The sequence below is a fragment of the Bombina bombina genome, chromosome 3 (assembly GCF_027579735.1).
Source record: "Bombina bombina isolate aBomBom1 chromosome 3, aBomBom1.pri, whole genome shotgun sequence".
Taxonomy (NCBI): Eukaryota; Metazoa; Chordata; class Amphibia; order Anura; family Bombinatoridae; genus Bombina; species Bombina bombina.
The window spans coordinates 1,226,241,879-1,226,259,418 of NC_069501.1; the positions used below are offsets into that span (position 1 = coordinate 1,226,241,879).

The following is a 17,540-nucleotide window of genomic DNA, read 5'->3' on the forward strand; positions in this document are numbered from 1 at the left end:
GTAATTCATTTTGCTTATTTTTTAAATTTATTTTAAAATACTTGCCAGCAATTTTTAAGTAATTTTTTATTCAAACTATTTGTAATTAATTAGACCTTTTAGGATACGCACTGATCTCAACCTGTTTTTTGTCCCTTTAAGTCAGTCAAGCAACCTGGAGTACGTTCAGTTTTGAAACAGTTTATTTTTATTTTTTAAATAACTTGACTTAAATCTGAGTTACAACAGTCAAGCTTGATCAACTGTTTTCACCCAAAAAGTCAGCAGGACATTCAGCTTTTACAGGGTAGATCCCAGTTACTGACTTTTCAGCATGATGTAAAACAGACCCTGTGTTGAAAAACAGGTGTAACAGCTAATCAAACACCCCAACAGATTTAGTAAAACTAATGTGATATACTTACTGATGGATTGACCACTGGTGTTTATCTGCTGCCAGAAGTGGGGAAGTCTACTATTAAGCTGCAACCTGCTAACTCAACTGTGTGTATGGAAAAACTTTTATTAAGTTTGGTATCATAACAAGACAACCTTAAGTCCAGCTATCCCCATAAATTTCAAGTTCTAATCAAATAAAACCTACTTTGAACAAATGATTTAAGATGAATTTGGGGGTGTGTGATATCCATTAGTAGAAACAGTAATATCAGTGAGGGTCCAGTTAAAAAATAATAAATTAATAATTAGGGCTCAATTTATTAAGATGCTGGGGCAGCTTCGTGTGGTCTGGTTTTGGCATGCACGAGCAAGCCTGCAGCCTATAGTTAAGAAGTAACAGTTACCTCTCCGCCACCTGAAAGTTGATGGGTTAAAATCCCCCTGAACTGATCCATCAGGGTAATTGACAGCCCCGTTTCTCATATGATTAGTTGCGAGAGAGAAATGGGTGGTATTGCATGAGCCCTTGCAGGGGTCTCGAATGGACAATTCCACTCTGAAAATCATATATGGGGCCCATATAATTAAACTTTGTATTCTGGTCCCTTAAATGTTTATGTTGGTATTGCTGCCAGGTACACTCTTACTGCTAGTGCTGATTGGATTAAAATGCATAGTGTCTATTTCATTCTTATATTCATATATTGGCATATTCTCATAGTATTTTATATTCATTGGCTGAACACCTGTGTTTATGATAACTGGATAGAGATTGTGCTAATGATTATAACCAAACAAGTATGACCTCCCAATCTGTGCTATTGGTCATTGATTTTAGGGCCATTCTTCCCGCTGTGCTAATAAGACTGCTTGGCTGGCTGAATACTCATACTGTGCCAACGATTAGTGATTGACATGGAGAACTCCCACACATTTAAGACTGACAGATGATTGACAGATCATTACAAAGGCAAAGTTTCTAATACAGAGGTTATCTATTAGTAGTGACTCATTGTGTTATATAAATTAGCTTTGAATGGACTCTGTTGACTATAGGACTGGTGCTTCAATAAGCCAGATATAGGTGGATGCCTTAGGTTGCCCCTGTAGGAGGAACACAGAATTACAACTGTAACAGGGCATAGATATGTTATGTTATGTTAAAGGTTGTTTTTTTTTTGTTTTTTTAATGTCCCTGACTCCACTACAGCTTTCCAAAATATTCTAGGTTATTTGTACTTAGGCAATGTGCACTTTTTTTTTTTTTAATTAATCCATGCCAGCCAAGGTTTTATTGTTTGCATAGTAATGACAATCTGTATTCTTTATAACTAAATATAAATAAACACACTATAGCTAGCTAATTTAATAAATCTCTAAAACATTTTATCAAGAAACATCAATGGGGTGTGATTTGTCAAGGGGGTGGAAAATGTATCTTAACCTTGGAAAACAAAAACCCTATTTTATTTGACTTGTTAACTTATCTAATAATGTTATTAGTACATTGATAAAACAATTTCTATAACAGGATGAAGGTGTATTTCACTAGTAGCTGCTTCACATACGTCTATTACACATATTATCCATCCAACTCATAAGTGTAACATAAGTTTAAGTGTGAGCATCAGTATTATTCTGCACGACTCTGATCAACTAAGAGGAAATCACACTATCTTTCTGATGTTAGGAATGATAACTCATGGATAGCAAAAAAGAATTATGGCCCATAGGTTTTGAATATATTGATAGGGTCAGCAGACCACCCACCACATCCTTACTAGTCGGTAAATCCAGAAAGTCTATACTCCAAAACTTATTGAGCCTAGACCATTGAGATTATCGACCCATTGTTGCAAAGAACCTTATGATCCTTTCCATATTAAGAGAATGTAATCAATATAGTGGGTATAATAAATTACCTGTTCCATAGCCTGGGGTCTCATAACATCAAAGCCATGTTAGAACCCATAGCTGTACCTGAGGTCAGAATGTAATAACCTTCCTCAAATTTAAAATAGTTCTTTTTTAAGCATAGTTCCAATAATTCCAATAACAAATGCACAGGAGGACAGATATAAGCAGCAGAATTCAACACCTTAGCCTCAACAGCCTGCACACCATCATCATGAGGGAGGACAATGTACAGGCTGTCGACATCAATGGTTACCAGGATTTCATCTCTAAAATCTTTTCATTTGAGTTACAATTCAGTAGAGTCTTTCAAATAAGAAAATGTATCTTGGACAACCGGTTGTAGATGGTAATCAATAATTACAGCTATGTTTGACAGTATAGACCCCCTGGCTGAGAAAATAGGTCTGTTTGGGGGGGTTTGTGATGTCATGAATCTTTGGTAGTAAATATAGAATTGGTGTCTTAGGGTACTCAATAGTCATAAACCCATATTCGCTTTTAATAATCAAAGAAGCTTCCAGTGCTATAGACAACACATTGTCTATCTGTTGTTTACATTTGTTTAATGGGTTATAGGACTACCAAAGGTATGTGTTCACATCAGCTAATTGTCTCAGAGCCTAATTTTGGTGTTTATCATAATCTTGTATCACTATATCTCCTCCCTTATAAGCGGGGCATATAATGATGCTGCTATTATGCATCAAATCATTTAGTGCTTGTTTCTTATCCACTGTCAAATTAGACTAAGTATGCTGAATTAACCCTTGTTCCATCTCAGTATTTTTCATCCTAGTAAATGTTTTAATTGTGGCAGGAGTATTAGGAGGATCAAAAGTGGATTTTGCTCTAAACTGATTATCGATTTTTAAAGAAATCTTTCAATTTCAGCTGTCTTTGAAAATGGTAAATATCTGTCAAAGTATCAAATGTATCCCAGCAGGCTGCAGCAGTTGTCTATGTTGTAAGATAAAATATAAATTGTGAGATTTCTTATTTAACTCTTTTATAGCCTTGAATGTCGTTAGAGTAATGAAATAAAATGCAATATGTTACAGCTTGCTCTGGAAGCCAGTGAGTTAATCTAATATTGTTACATGTGAAAATAAAAATGGGTCTAGACACACTTTGCAGGGTTTGATACAAACAACCCCATATGTTTGTGTATTGGAGTGAGAAAGTTAATGAGGTGAGAAGAAACGTAATGGGAATCACGCTAAACATTCCAACATACTGTACCAGACAGATGTCAACATCTGCAGGGCAAGGTCATTTCCATTGCTGAACACTCAGAGATCTTCCGGGTCTCAATTCCTCTATGATGATAATTATGCAGAAAGACCAATGATAAAGTCTAGTTCTTAAATTAGATTTTCCTTCCCTGGCATGTAAACCAGTATGGATGAAAAATAAACAGATATTTGAATCCTACCATATGTAGAGGGTTAAAGTAAAAAGAAAAAAACAGCAATTAGAGGTTTAATTCAAGACATACGTTGGGTTTTGTCTTTTGAGGAAAAGTGTCTAAAAGCTCCAGTTTAGAATGTTATACTGAGCTCAAAGGGACAGTGTACACCAATTTTCATATAACTGCATGTAATAGACACTACTATAAAGAATAATATGCACAGATACTGATATAAAAATCCATTATAAAACCGTTTAAAAATTTACGGCTAGATTACGAGTTTTGCGTTATGTGCGGCTCGATGCTAACTTGCAAGTTATTTCCACCGCTCACCTCCCTATAGCACTGCTATTACAGGTTTGCGTTAGCAGGCAATATGTCAGCTTTGAGCAAAATTGAGCTCTATACCGCACTCAAATACCAGCGCTGCTTTGAGCTGGTTTTACGTGCTCATGCACGATTTCCCCATAGACATCAATAGGGACAGCCGGCTAAAAATAAGCCTAACACTTGCAATAAAGGAGCGTAATGCTCCGTAACGCAGCCCCATTGATTCCTATGGGGAAAGAAAATGTATGTTTACACCTAACACCCTAACATAAATGTTATGTAGAAAAGTGAAGGCGCCTAGAAACAGTGCACACAAATCAGGTGCAAACAAAAAAGAACATACAAAAATTTAGATCACTTATTAGATTATAAGCACTTGAGAAGTGCCACAGGTGCAGGCTGAACTATTAAAAGCTGTCCAGTGAGCTTATCCTCACGATCCAATAACCAAAGTCTAAACACCCCTAATCTGCCGCCCCGACATCGCCAACACCTACATTACACTTATTAACCCCTAATCTGCCGCCCCCGCCACCGCCGCCACCTACCTACACTTATTAACCCCTAATCTGCTGCCCCCAATATGGCTGACACCTACATTACAGTTCTTAAACTCTAATCTGCCACCCCCGACATCGCCCCCACCTACCTACACTTATTAACCAATAATCTGCCGCCCCCAACGTCGCCGCCACTATACTATAGTTATTAACCCCTAAACCTAACCCTAAGTCTTACCCTAACCCTAACACCCACTTTAACATAATTAAAATAAATCACAATAAAAAATTACAATTAATACCTAAATAATTCCTATTTAAAACTAAATACTTACCTGTAAAATAAACCCTAGGATAGCTAAAATATAACTAATAGTTACATTGTAGGTATCTTAGGTTTTATTTTTATTTCACAGCTAAGTTTGTATTTATTTTAACTAGGTAGAATAGTTAGTAAATAGTTATTAACTATTTACTAACTACCTAGTTAAAATAAATACAATGTTACCTGTAAAATAAAACCTAACCTGAGTTACACTAAAACCTAACCTTACACTAAAATTAAATAAATTACATTAATTAAATACAATTAACTAAATTTAAACCCCCCCCACTAAATTACACAAATAAAAAAAGAAATTATCAAATATTTAAACTAATTACACCTAATCTAATAGCCCTATCAAAATAAAAAAGCCCCCCCCCAATAAAAAAAACCATAGCCTAAACTAAACTGCCAATAGCCCTTAAAAGGGCCTTTTGTGGGGCATTGCACCAAATAAATCAGCTCTTTTACCTGTAAAAAAAATACAAACAACCCCCCAACAGTAAAACCCACCACCCACACAACCAAACCCCCCAAATAAAATCCTGTCTAAAAACCCTAAGCTCCCCATTGCCCTGAAAAGGGCATTTGGATGGGCATTGCCCTTAAAAGGGCATTTCATTTTTTTTCAGCCCAAGCCCTAAGCTAAAAATAAAACCCACCCATTAAACCCTTAAAAAACCTAACACTATCCCCCGAAGATCCACTTACAGTTTTTGAAGACCGGACATCCATCCTCAACGAAGCCGGGAGAAGTCTTCATCCAAGCAGCAAGAAGTCCTCAACGAAGCCAGGAGAAGTCTTCATCCAAGTGGCAAGAAGTAGTCCTCCAGACGGGCAGAAGTCTTCATTCAGATGGCATCTTCTATCTTCATCCTTCCGACACGGAGCGGCTCCATCTTCAAGACATCTGGCGCGGAGCATCCTCTTCTGTCGACGGCTCTTCAAGAATGAAGGTTCCTTTAAGGGACGTCATCCAAGATGGCGTCCCTTGAATTCCAATTAACTGATAGAATTCAAATGAATGAATTGAGCTTGCATTCTATTGGCTGTTCCAATCAGCCAATAGAATGCAAGCTCTATCCTATTGGCTGATTGGATTTTTTCACCTTTAATTCCGATTGGCTGATAGAATTCTATCAGCCAATCGGAATTCAAGGGACGCCATCTTGGATGACGTCCCTTAAAGGAATCTTCATTCTTGAAGAGCCGTTGACAGAAGAGGATGCTCCGCTCCGGATGTCTTGAAGATGGAGCCGCTCCGCATCGGAAGGATGAAGATAGAAGATGCCATCTGGATGATGACTTCTGCCCGTCTGGAGGATGACTTCTTGCCGCTTGGATGAAGACTTCTACCGGGTTCGTTGAGGACTTCTTGCCGCTTGGATGAAGACTTCTCCCGGCTTAATTGAGGATGGATGTGGGGTCTTCAAAAACTGTAAGTGGATCTTCGGGGGTTAGTGTTAGGTTTTATTTAAGGGTTTATTGGGTGGGATTTATTTTTAGCTTAGGGTTTGGGCTGAAAAAGGGCAAAATGCCCTGCCCATCCAAATGCCCTTTTCAGGGCAATGGGGAGCTTAGGTTTTTTAGATAGGATTTTATTTGGGGGGGGGTTTGGTTGTGTGGGTGGTGGGTTTTACTGTTGGGGGGTTGTTTGTATTTTTTGTACAGGTAAAAGAGCTGACTTCTTTGGGGTAATGCCCCGCAAAAGGCCCTTTTAAGGGCTATTGGCAGTTTAGTTTAGGCTAGAGTTTTTTTTTTATTTTGGGGGGGGCTTTTTTATTTTGATAGGGCTATTAGGTTAGGTGTAATTAGTTTAAATATTTGATAATTTCTTTTTTATTTTGTGTAATTTAGTGTTTATTTTTTTGTAATTTAGTTAATTGTATTTAATTAATGTAATTTATTTAATTTTAGTGTAAAGGTTAGGTTTTAGTGTTACTCAGGTAAGGTTTTATTTTACAGGTAACGTATTTATTTTAACTATGTAGTTAGTAAATAGTTAATAACTATTTACTCACTAGTCTACCTAGTTAAAATAAATACAAACTTAGCTGTGAAATAAAAATAAAACCTAAGATAGCTACAATATAACTATTAGTTATATTGTAGCTAGCTTAGGGTTTATTTTACAGGTAAGTATTTAGTTTTAAATAAGAATTATTTAGGTATTAATTGTAATTTTTATTCAGATTTATTTTAATTATGTTAAAGTTAGTGGGTGTTAGGGTTAGGGTTAGACTTAGGGTTAGGTTTAGGGGTTAATGACTTTAGTATAGTGGCAGCGATTTTGGGGGCAGCAGATTAGGGGTTAATAACAGTAATGTAGGTTGCAGCGATGTTAGGGACAGCAGATTAGGGGTTAATAATATTTAACTAGTGTTTGCGATGCGGGAGTGCGGCGGTTTAGGGGTTAATATGTTTATTATAGTGGCGGCGATGTCAGGAGCCGCAGATTAGGGGTTAATAATTTTATTTTAGTGTTTGCGATGCTGGAGGGCCTCAGTTTAGGGGTATGGTATTCTTTGTTGAAAGGATACCTAGGTAGATAGTGTGCACATGTGGGGAGTACTACATGACAGGGTAAAGTGCTGCCATCTAGTGCTCTTGCAATTATATAATATTCATGCAAAACTGCTGCCATAGTGCTGCAGACACATGCACGCTCCTGAGCTAACCTTTTCAAGAGAAACCAAGACACTAAAGAAAATGTAATAATAGTAGTAAATTGGAAAGTTGTTTAATAAGGCAAAATGTTGGGTTTCATGTCCCCTTTAATATTTATTCTTGGCACATAAATGAGAGTGAAAATGTTTGATAAATAAATTAACAATTAGCTTACAACCTCCTTTTTATTCTTTCAGGTTCTCGTCCCCATTTACTGAGTGTGACGAAGAGAGTGCAATAAAAGGCCTGGAAATTTATTGTATCGGATACTTTATATATTTATTGTTGGGCTATTACAGTTTTAAGATGAAGATTCATTTTCTGTTGTGGACTTTATTAAGCTTTGTTTTTCATACAAGGATATGTCAGAGCATCAAATGGCTGTAAGTATTCCTCTAATATTTATTTATAATTTTGTGTAATTTTACTATTTTTAGCATTGAAACAAGGATATTGCCATAGGGCCAGCAAGTCTGCCCAATATTTCCTAAAATTATAAACTTATCTAGTTCGTAGAATAGCCATGTGCTTGTCCCAGGCATTCTTAAAGTCCCCCACAGTGTTTGTCATTACTACCTTTTGAGGAAGTTTATTCCATGAATCAATCACCCTTTTTGTAAAGAAGTGCTTACTCAAATTACTCCTGAATCTACTACACTTCAGCTTGAGATAAAAGGGCCTATCTATGAAACTCCGAATGGAGCTTGATGTTCCGTGTTTCTGGCGAGCCTGCAGGCTCGCCAGAAACAGCAGTTATAAAGCAGCGGTCACAAAGACCGCTGCTCCATAACCTGTCCGTCTGCTCTGAGCAGGCGGACAGACATTGCCGGAATTCATCCCGATCGAGTACGATTGGGTCGATTGACACCTCCCTGCTGGCAGCCGATTGGCCGCGAGTCTGCAGGGAGCGGCGTTGCACCAGCAGCTCTTGTGAGCTGCTGTTGCAATGCTGAATACGGAGAGCATATTGCTCCCCGCATTCAGCAAGGTCTTGCAGACCTGATCCGCACTGTCAGATCAGGTCCGCAAGATCTTTGTTAAATAGAGGCCCATGACTCCTTGTTCTTGAATTTTCCTTTTTATGTAAAATTCTCACTGGCTCAGTTTTACTAAGCCCTTTAATATACTTGAAAGTTGTGATCATATCAACCCTTTCCCTTCTCTCCTCTAAGCTATACATATTTAGGTCATTGAGCCTAAGTTTTAATTTTTAGACCATGTAACATTATAGTAGCCCTCCTTTGCACAGATTCAAGTTTGTTTCTAACCTTCTGGAGATATGGCCTCCAGAACTGCATGGAATACTCAAGATGAGGCCTAACTAATGATCTGTAAAGTGGCCTAAGAACCTTACTATTTCTGCTGCAAATACCTCTACCAATATAACCAAGGATTCTACTGGCCCTCTGTGAAAAGTATAAAGAAACATAAGTGCCACATGGCCTAGTACTGTATAAAGATTTGAGAAATTTCTTACGTATTCATATAGTACTAGTCCATGTGGCGCTTCTGTTTCTTTATACTTTTCACAGATTGCTGATCCTGGATCTTGTCCTTGATCCACCCACAGACAGCTGCCTGGACCTGGATTTACCATTCACCACTGGGTCCCTTTCTAACACCCTGCTTTTGTTTTATGAGACTTTGTTACTTTTGTCATATATTTTTGACCTATTAATTGTATTCTGTTATATGATTTGGCCTATCATTAGGTAGGTTATATCACTGTCTATTTTGTTAGATATATTCCATATATTAATTATTTGTTTGCTCTGACCAAGGGCACCCCCTATATTTTATTCTATTCTACTGGCCTTAATCACTGCAGTACTACATTGTTTACTAAATTTTCAATCATCTGAAATAATAATCCCGCTCCACTTTTGTAACAGTCAGTAAAATGCCATTGAGTCTGTAATTAAAGTTTGGATTTTTCTTCATTAAATGCATAATTTTACACTTTGCTGTGTTAAACTTTAGATCCCAGTAATTTGTCCAATCCAGTGGAAAGCCCACTGCAAGTGGGAAATAGCAGTCACTCCCCCCCTCCCCCTTCCTCTGCATATGAAAAGATCCTTTATACAAACAGGATCAAGCTGGAGTAGGTATACGTCAGTATTCTCCTAAAACGTTGGTGCTTGGTTAGGAGTCTGAAAATCAGAGCAATGTTATTTAAAAATAAACAAAACTATACATTCTTTTAAAAAAAAAATATGTATGGGCTATATAAATGGATCATCTACAAAACATTTATGCAAATAAAAATATAGTGTAAAATGTCCCTTTAAGCCAGCATTCTACCCAGCTCACAATGTTTGAGTCTAGACCAAGGAGATACAGTTTGTGAATTAGTTTGTTGTGTGGGACGGTGTCACATGCTTTGCTGAAATCTATAGATATATTTATCTATATCTATTTATCTATATTTTCTTATTTACTATATCTGCATAGACCTAAATCTCATAGAAAACCCAGCTATCTTGGTAAAATACCAGCTCACCGAGAACTCTAATATGCGGGAGGACAAGGTTTTTTACTGGTGAAACTGTCCACCCGTCTTCTGTGCGTCTGCTGCCCTTATGTGCTAATGCACAAGTGTTTGCTTGTGCAAGGGCTCCCCCTGTTCTTGTGAACAAACATGTTTGGGGTGATTTATCTCCATCAACTCAGAGGAGTTGGAGAGGTAAGAAGGAGATAATGTCTGCTTCTTACATTGCGGTAAGCAGGCTGCATGAGCGCGTCTGCACCACAAGACCTCCAAAGCAGCATTTTCTGCTTAGCACATGAAGCCCTAAGTATGTTCCATACATTCTTCAATTGCCTTATGGCATTTTTTCTTACCACCTCTACTGGAAGTATATTCCACAAATCAATCACCCTTTCTTTACATAAAGAAGTGCTTCCACAAACTGTTCCTGAATCTTCTGTCTTCCAACTTGAAATCATGACCTCTTGGTTCTGTTGTTGCTCTTTTTATAAAAAATACTTTTACCCTCAGTTTTATTAATTCCTTCAATATACTTAAAGGTTACTGTCATGTCACCTCCCTCCATTCTGTCCTTAAAGCTATACATATAACTGTCATGCAGTATTTCCTTGTAAGTTATATTTTTTAGACCCTGCAACACTGTACCGTATTAGTTGTCTTCTTTTGAACAATTTCTAGTTTACTGAAGATATATATATATATATATATATATATATATATATATATATGTATATGTGTGTGTTTTTAAATATAGACAGATGGATAGATGATAGATAGATAGATCAATGATAGATAAAAAGATAGATATTCCTAAAATGTATTGAATGTCTTAATAGTCTTTTTTGGTTATTATTTCACAGCTGAAGAATTCTTGTGTGGTTTTGTTCTATTCATTATCATTGTTTCTTTTGTTCACAACCAGTTATTCAAACCCAGTGATTTATGTGCTGTTCAGCTGATGCTATAGGAACAGATCAATATGTTTTCAAAGAACTAAAGTTTCAAACTCTTGTGTGTTTCTCTAAGTCTATTCACTACTATGATCTCTTACTAGAAACTGTAGGGGCTCATGGAAATAATATTTATTAATGGGACGCTAAACACTATGAGACGCTAACAGTTCATTTGTAACTGTCCCTAACTGGCCTTAGCCGTGGAGATAAACTAAGATAAAAGGCTTTTAATCACGGGAAAACCAAGGTTATAACATTGTGGCACTTACTTTATGGTGAGGAGACTAAATATTTATTCTTATGTTTTCAATATTTAAACATCTATAAATTTAAAAAGGTTTATACATACCATTCTAAAGTAAATGTTTGCGTTAAATACGTCACTATATCTACAATTTAATTAGCATAAAAAGGGATATTGCATTATTTAAATGTGGCACATAAATGAGAGTGAAAATGTTTAATAAATAAATTAACAATTAGCTTACAATGCCAGTCTATCTATCATCTGTCTATCTATCTATCTATCTATCTATCTATCTATCTATCTATCTATCTATCTATCATTTATCTATTTATCTATCATCTATCTATCTGCCTGTCTGTGGTGGAAAAAGAGAAGGGGGGGAGTAAACAGAGGCACGTATAGAACACTCACTTACAGTATAAATATGAAGGGGACTATATTACAGGGTGACACTAAAACTTAACCTTTATTGATACTAATAACAAGAAACATTATTACCATAAAATACTAAAAATCCAAAATGGATATATAATCTTACCAGCACGAATTCTCAGATAACAGATAAACTATCAAAAAGACATTTAGTTTTAAATTTAGTTTTAAATTAACGAAACTTTTATTTTAAAGTGTGTTATTGCATTGTCTTTTTATTATGCACTTGTTAATTAAGCAATTCTACTGCACTCAGTGGTCCTTTAACCCCTTAACGACTGAGGACGTGCAGGGTACGTCCTCTAAAGGATGTCAGTTAACGACCAAGGACGTACCCTGCACGTCCTCAGTCTGGAAAGCAGCTGGAAGCGATCCTGCTCGCTTCCAGCTGCTTTCCGGTTATTGCAGTGATGCCTCGACATCGAGGCATCCTGCAATAACACTTTCTGGCCATCCGATGCAGAGAGAGACACTCTGTGGCCCTCTCTGCACCGGACATCGATGGCCGGTATCGTTGGTGGGTGGGAGCCGACTTGGGAGGCGGGTGGGCGGCCATCTGTGAGATCTGGAAGGTGGAGGGGGGCGGGATCGGGGGCGGAGCCTTCGGGGGCCCGCACGGGCGCGCGCGCTTGCACGGGGGTGGCTGGCGGGCGCGTGCACGGGGCGGGAGCGGGTGGGAACCGCTACACTACAGAAAAAAAGTTAAAAGTAAAATGTCAAATAAAATTAAATACACTTATTTTTTCAAAAGCATCTAAGGGATCTGGAAGGGGTGGGGGGTTGGTATTGGGGGGGGGGGGGGAAAGCTACACTACAGAAAAGGGACATTTTTTAATAAAAAAAAGCATATTATTCACTAAAATGGGTACTGGCAGACAGCTGCCAGTACCCAAGATGGCGCACATTAAGTCAGAGGGGGAGGGTTAGAGAGCTGTTTGGTGGGGGATCAGTGAGGTTGGGGGCTAAGGGGGATCCTACACAGAAGCATATGTAAATATGCAAAAAAAAAAATGCACAAAAAAGCCCAAATTTTCCTTTTATTTTAGTACTGGCAGAGTTTCTGCCAGTACTTAAGATGGCGGGGACATTTGTGGGGTAGGGGAGGGAAGAGAGATGTTTGGGAGGGATCAGGGGGTCTGATGTTTCAGGTGGGAGGCTGATCTTTACACTAAAGCTAAAATTAACCCTGCAAGCTCCCTACAAGCTACCTAATTAACCCCTTCACTGCTAGCCATAATACACGTGTGATGCGCAGCGCCATTTAGCAGCATTCTAATTACCAAAAAGCAACGCCAAAGTCATATATGTCTGCTATTTCTGAACAAAGGGGATCCCAGAGAAGCATTTACAACCATTTGTGCCATAATTGCACAAGCTGTTTGTAAATGATTTCAGTGAGAAATCTAAAATTGTGAAAAATGTAACATTTTTTTTAATTTGATCGCATTTGGCGGTGAAATGGTGGCATGAAATATACCAAAATGGGCCTAGATCAATACTTGGGGTTGTCTACTACACTACACTAAAGCTAAAATTAACCCTAGAAGCTCCCTACATGCTCCCTAATTAACCCCTTCACTGCTGGGCATAATACACGTGTGGTGCGCAGTGGCATTTAGCGGCCTTCTAATTACCAAAAAGCAATGCCAAAGCCATATATGTCTAATATTTCTGAATAAAGGGGATCCCAGAGAAGAATTTACAACCATTTATGCCATAATTGCACAAGCAGTTTGTAAATAATTTCAGTGAGAAACTGAAAGTTTGTGAAAAAATTTGTGAAAAGTGAACGATTTTTTGTATTTGATCGCATTTGGCGGTGAAATGGTGGCATGAAATATACCAAAATGGGCCTAGATCAATACTTTGGGATGTCTTCTAAAAAAAAATATATACATGTCAATGGATATTCAGGGATTCCTGAAAGATATCAGTGTCCCAATGTAACTAGCGCTAATTTTGAAAAAAAAAATGGTTGAAAATAGCAAAGTGCTACTTGTATTTATGGCCCTATAAGTTACAAAAAAAGCAAAGAACATGTTAACATTTGGTATTTCTAAACTCAGGACAAAATTTAGAAACTATTTAGCATGGGTGTTTTTTGGTGGTTGTAGATATGTAACAGATTTTGGGGTTCAAAGTTAGAAAAAGTGTGTTTTTTTCCATTTTTCCTCATATTTTATAATTTTTTTTATAGTAAGTGATAAGATATGATGAAAATAATGGTATTTTTAGAAAGTCCATTTAATGGCGAGAAAAACGGTATATAATATGTGTGGGTACAGTAAATGAGGAAGAGGAAAATTTCATCTAAACACAAACACCGCAGAAATGTAAAAATAGCCTTGGTCCCAAACGGACAGAAAATGGAAAAGTGCTCTGGTCACTAAGGGGTTAAAGTTAGATTTATTACAAAGCGAAAATAAAAAAATGTGACTCCGCCACCACCCAGACCTGGGCCCTGGTGTAGTGGCACCGGATGCACAAGCAGTAGTCACTCCCTGTATCTATATCTCTTTCTATCTATCTATCTATCTATCTATCTATCTGTGACGGACACCGGCTACCCCAACTGGGTCTTTGTAACTTGTAGCTATAGAGCGGAGGAAAGTAATTATAGCCAGAACCCACCCAAATAACCAGACAGAAACAGTATTCAGGTGGAACATACTTTATTGTGAAAACACACACTTATATACCCCAGCTCATCTTGATAAGGGTCTTATCTGACCCCCAGATCTCCCGCCATTCCCATCCCTCCAGACAGGCTGGCGCCCCCCCCCCCATTGTGTCCATAGTCTCATAGAGTCCCAGTGATATAGAGGTGGTGGTTTTGGGGTGATCCCGAGGGAGCAGCGGATGTTGTTGGAAAGCCCTCAGTCCCCAGATGCCATAGTCCAAAAAGTGACATGATCTGTTGCTGGGGCAACACGTTTCGGCCCGTAATAGGCCTTTCTCAAGAGTCTTGAGAAAGACCTATTACGGGCCAAAACGCGTTGACCGATTGAAAACTGGTAAGCCTTGTTTAATTTTTTACTACATTTAAAACGATCTACACTATCGTTCATCTCTTTCACAGAAGGATCCATCAGAATACACTATATCTTCATCACACCTATAAGAAAACTGAATAACAAATGAGCTTACAACATTAAGAATTTCACGCATCTATTTAAGGAATCTGCACATATATTTTTTCAACAATTTTTCAACATTTTTTCTAACATTTGTTTACTTTAATTTTTAACTTGTTGTTGATCTTTGTATGGTTTTCTTTTTACAATGTTGTGATCAACATCCCTGATATAATTTTGAACACATTTTAGAACACAATCAACCACAGAGGATTTGTTTTGCTTTGTTTGAACACTCACATTGCTTTTGGATACATTTGGACACAGAGACGATTTCTATATTGGACACCATTTATACTGGAGACAAAAATCAATGCCATTTTTTAGTATTTTCATTTCAACAGTTGAAGATTGTTTAAATTGTCAATGCCAACTGACTATTTGTAACAAGATTTTAAGAGATTATTGTGTTAAAGGGACAGTCAACACCAGAATTTTTGTTGTTTTAAAAGATAGATAATCCCTTTATTACCCATTCCCCAGTTTTTCATAAACAACACAATTATATTAATATACTTTTAACCTCTGTGATTACCTTGTATCTAAGCATCTTCTGACAGCCCCCTGATCACATGACATTTCATTTATTATCTATTGACTTTCATTTTAGCCAATTAGAGCAGTGTCTGCCACAATCCACGGGCGTGCTCACAATGTTATCTATAGGGTTTACCTGAACTAGCTCTCCCCTGCTGTGAAAAGCAAATACAAAAGCATGTGATTAGAGGTGGCCTTCAAGGGCTTAGAAATTATCATATGAGCCTTCCTAGGTCTAGCTTTCAACTAAGAATACCAAAAGAACAAAGCAAAATTGGTGATAAAAGTAAATTGGAAAGTTGTTTAAAATTACATGCCCTATTTGAAACATGAAAGTTTTTTTTGGACTTGACTGTCCCTTTAAGTCACTGTAACCAGTGTTTTTAAATCACTGTAACTAGTGTTTTATTGTATTACATTGTTTATTGAATTACATGGATCCATGCTTTTTTTGTACTATTTTTATGGATTGTATAATTTTATGAATAAAGTAGTTAGTATAAGAAGATTTATATTCTTTATCTTTATCGGTGCCCCAGGCTCCGACAGGTCAGACGCTTTGGTTAAGAACTTTCATTAATTAACTCATGCAGGTATTAACACAAACAAATCGGCAAAAATGTTTTCCCAATATTTTTTTATTTAAATGTCCTTTTAAAACATATTTCATTATCTATATTTTTATTTTTTAAGAGTCCCCCTGAACAATACAAAGTTATTAAGGCACGAAAAGTGTGATAATCTGGTAACCATATTTAAAGTGATATGAAACACAATATTTTTTTAAATTATTCAGATAGAACATGCAGTTTTAAACAGCTTTCTAATTTACGTCTATTATCAATATTTATTCTTTCTCTTGGTATCTTTTGTTGAAAAAACAAGAATGTATGCTTAGAAGTGACCCAATTCTGGAGCACCATATAGCAGTAGTTTGGCAAGAATTTTATCCATTTGCAAGACCACTAGAGGGCAGCACTATTTCCTGTCATGTAGTGCACCAGATGCCTACCTAGGTATCTCTTCAGCAAAGAATATCATGGGAACTAAGCAAATTTGATACTACAAATAAATTGGACAACGGGAAACGGGAAATAAGCACTCTGTTTTTGAAAAACAAATAGTATATTTTACTAGCATGACGTTTTGAGGTATTCACCCCTTCCTCAGACAAATACAAAGTGAACAGTGAAAATATTTATGCACATACAGAGAAAAAAAAAATCTCCCCCCATTAGTGCAACATTCACACACAAAGCCTCCTGATTGGTGGTTAAGGACACACCCTCAATCACATACAGGTGTGTAACATAGATTAGTTAATTAGACTACCTAAACCCAATATGTAATATTTGTCGCGTAGACTCTTAGCAGTGGCTTGGATGTTAGGTCCATATCTCGTTGTGAAGGTTAATCGTTGTTCTCCTTGTTATGAGATAGTAGTAGTTCACAATTAGCCGATAGTAAATCTTTGTGCACATCAGAGATTAGATTATGTGCATAGCCCCTTTAAAAACATTTCTGAGACATCTCTTGTAGTTGCACCTCAGCTTTTTCTTTCATGGTGTTGTTTCTGATTACATCTTAGTGGCCACGCCCCCCTATGACCAGCATTGGTCAGCGTTTCATCGCCATTACAGAACAGCATGTGCGGATTGCCAGGCAAACAAGTAAATGTTTATTTATTTCTTATACTTAAACACGCACACACGCATTGCTTGTCCATACTTACAGCCCTATACATCAGTCCTCACTATGCTCTAACAGGTCCGTATTGCTACATATTTGATTAATAATTTTCTCCCTATTATAGTATTTACCAAGTGTTATAACGTTTCAAACACTACATACATTGGGTCTTACATGTTTCCCATCTATATTTGGTAGGTTTCCCTAGTTCCTGTTCTTTTACTAGACCAATGTTTTTTATAATGTTTTTTACAATGCTATACAAACACGAGTATCATTATAAAGTTGTGATTGATGCTACATGCTTCTAGCTCTGTTTGTGTATAAATTCCTATACTGTTTTTTATTCATTTCTGTTCTGTTTTGTATAAGGTGCTAATTGTCTATACTTGTGCATATTGGGTTTAGGTTGTCTAATTAACTAATCTATGTTACACACCTGTATGTGATTGAGGGTGTGTCCTTAACCGCCAATCAGGTGGCTTTGTATGTGATTGTTGCTCTAATGGGGGGAGGTTTTTTTTTTTTTTTAATC

The 17,540-nt window shown here is 37.2% G+C and overlaps 1 protein-coding gene across 1 annotated transcript in view; it reads left to right on the forward strand.

Annotated features, from left to right (window-relative positions):
• The window catches only part of WNT11 (Wnt family member 11), a 164,835-nt gene that overhangs the window by 11,372 nt on the left and 135,923 nt on the right, over window positions 1-17,540 (forward strand). Inside the window, exon 2 of the mRNA XM_053708702.1 lies at window positions 7,723-7,908. Coding sequence (XP_053564677.1) covers window positions 7,723-7,908 — 186 coding nt within the window. The remainder of the gene's footprint in view (window positions 1-7,722; window positions 7,909-17,540) is intronic.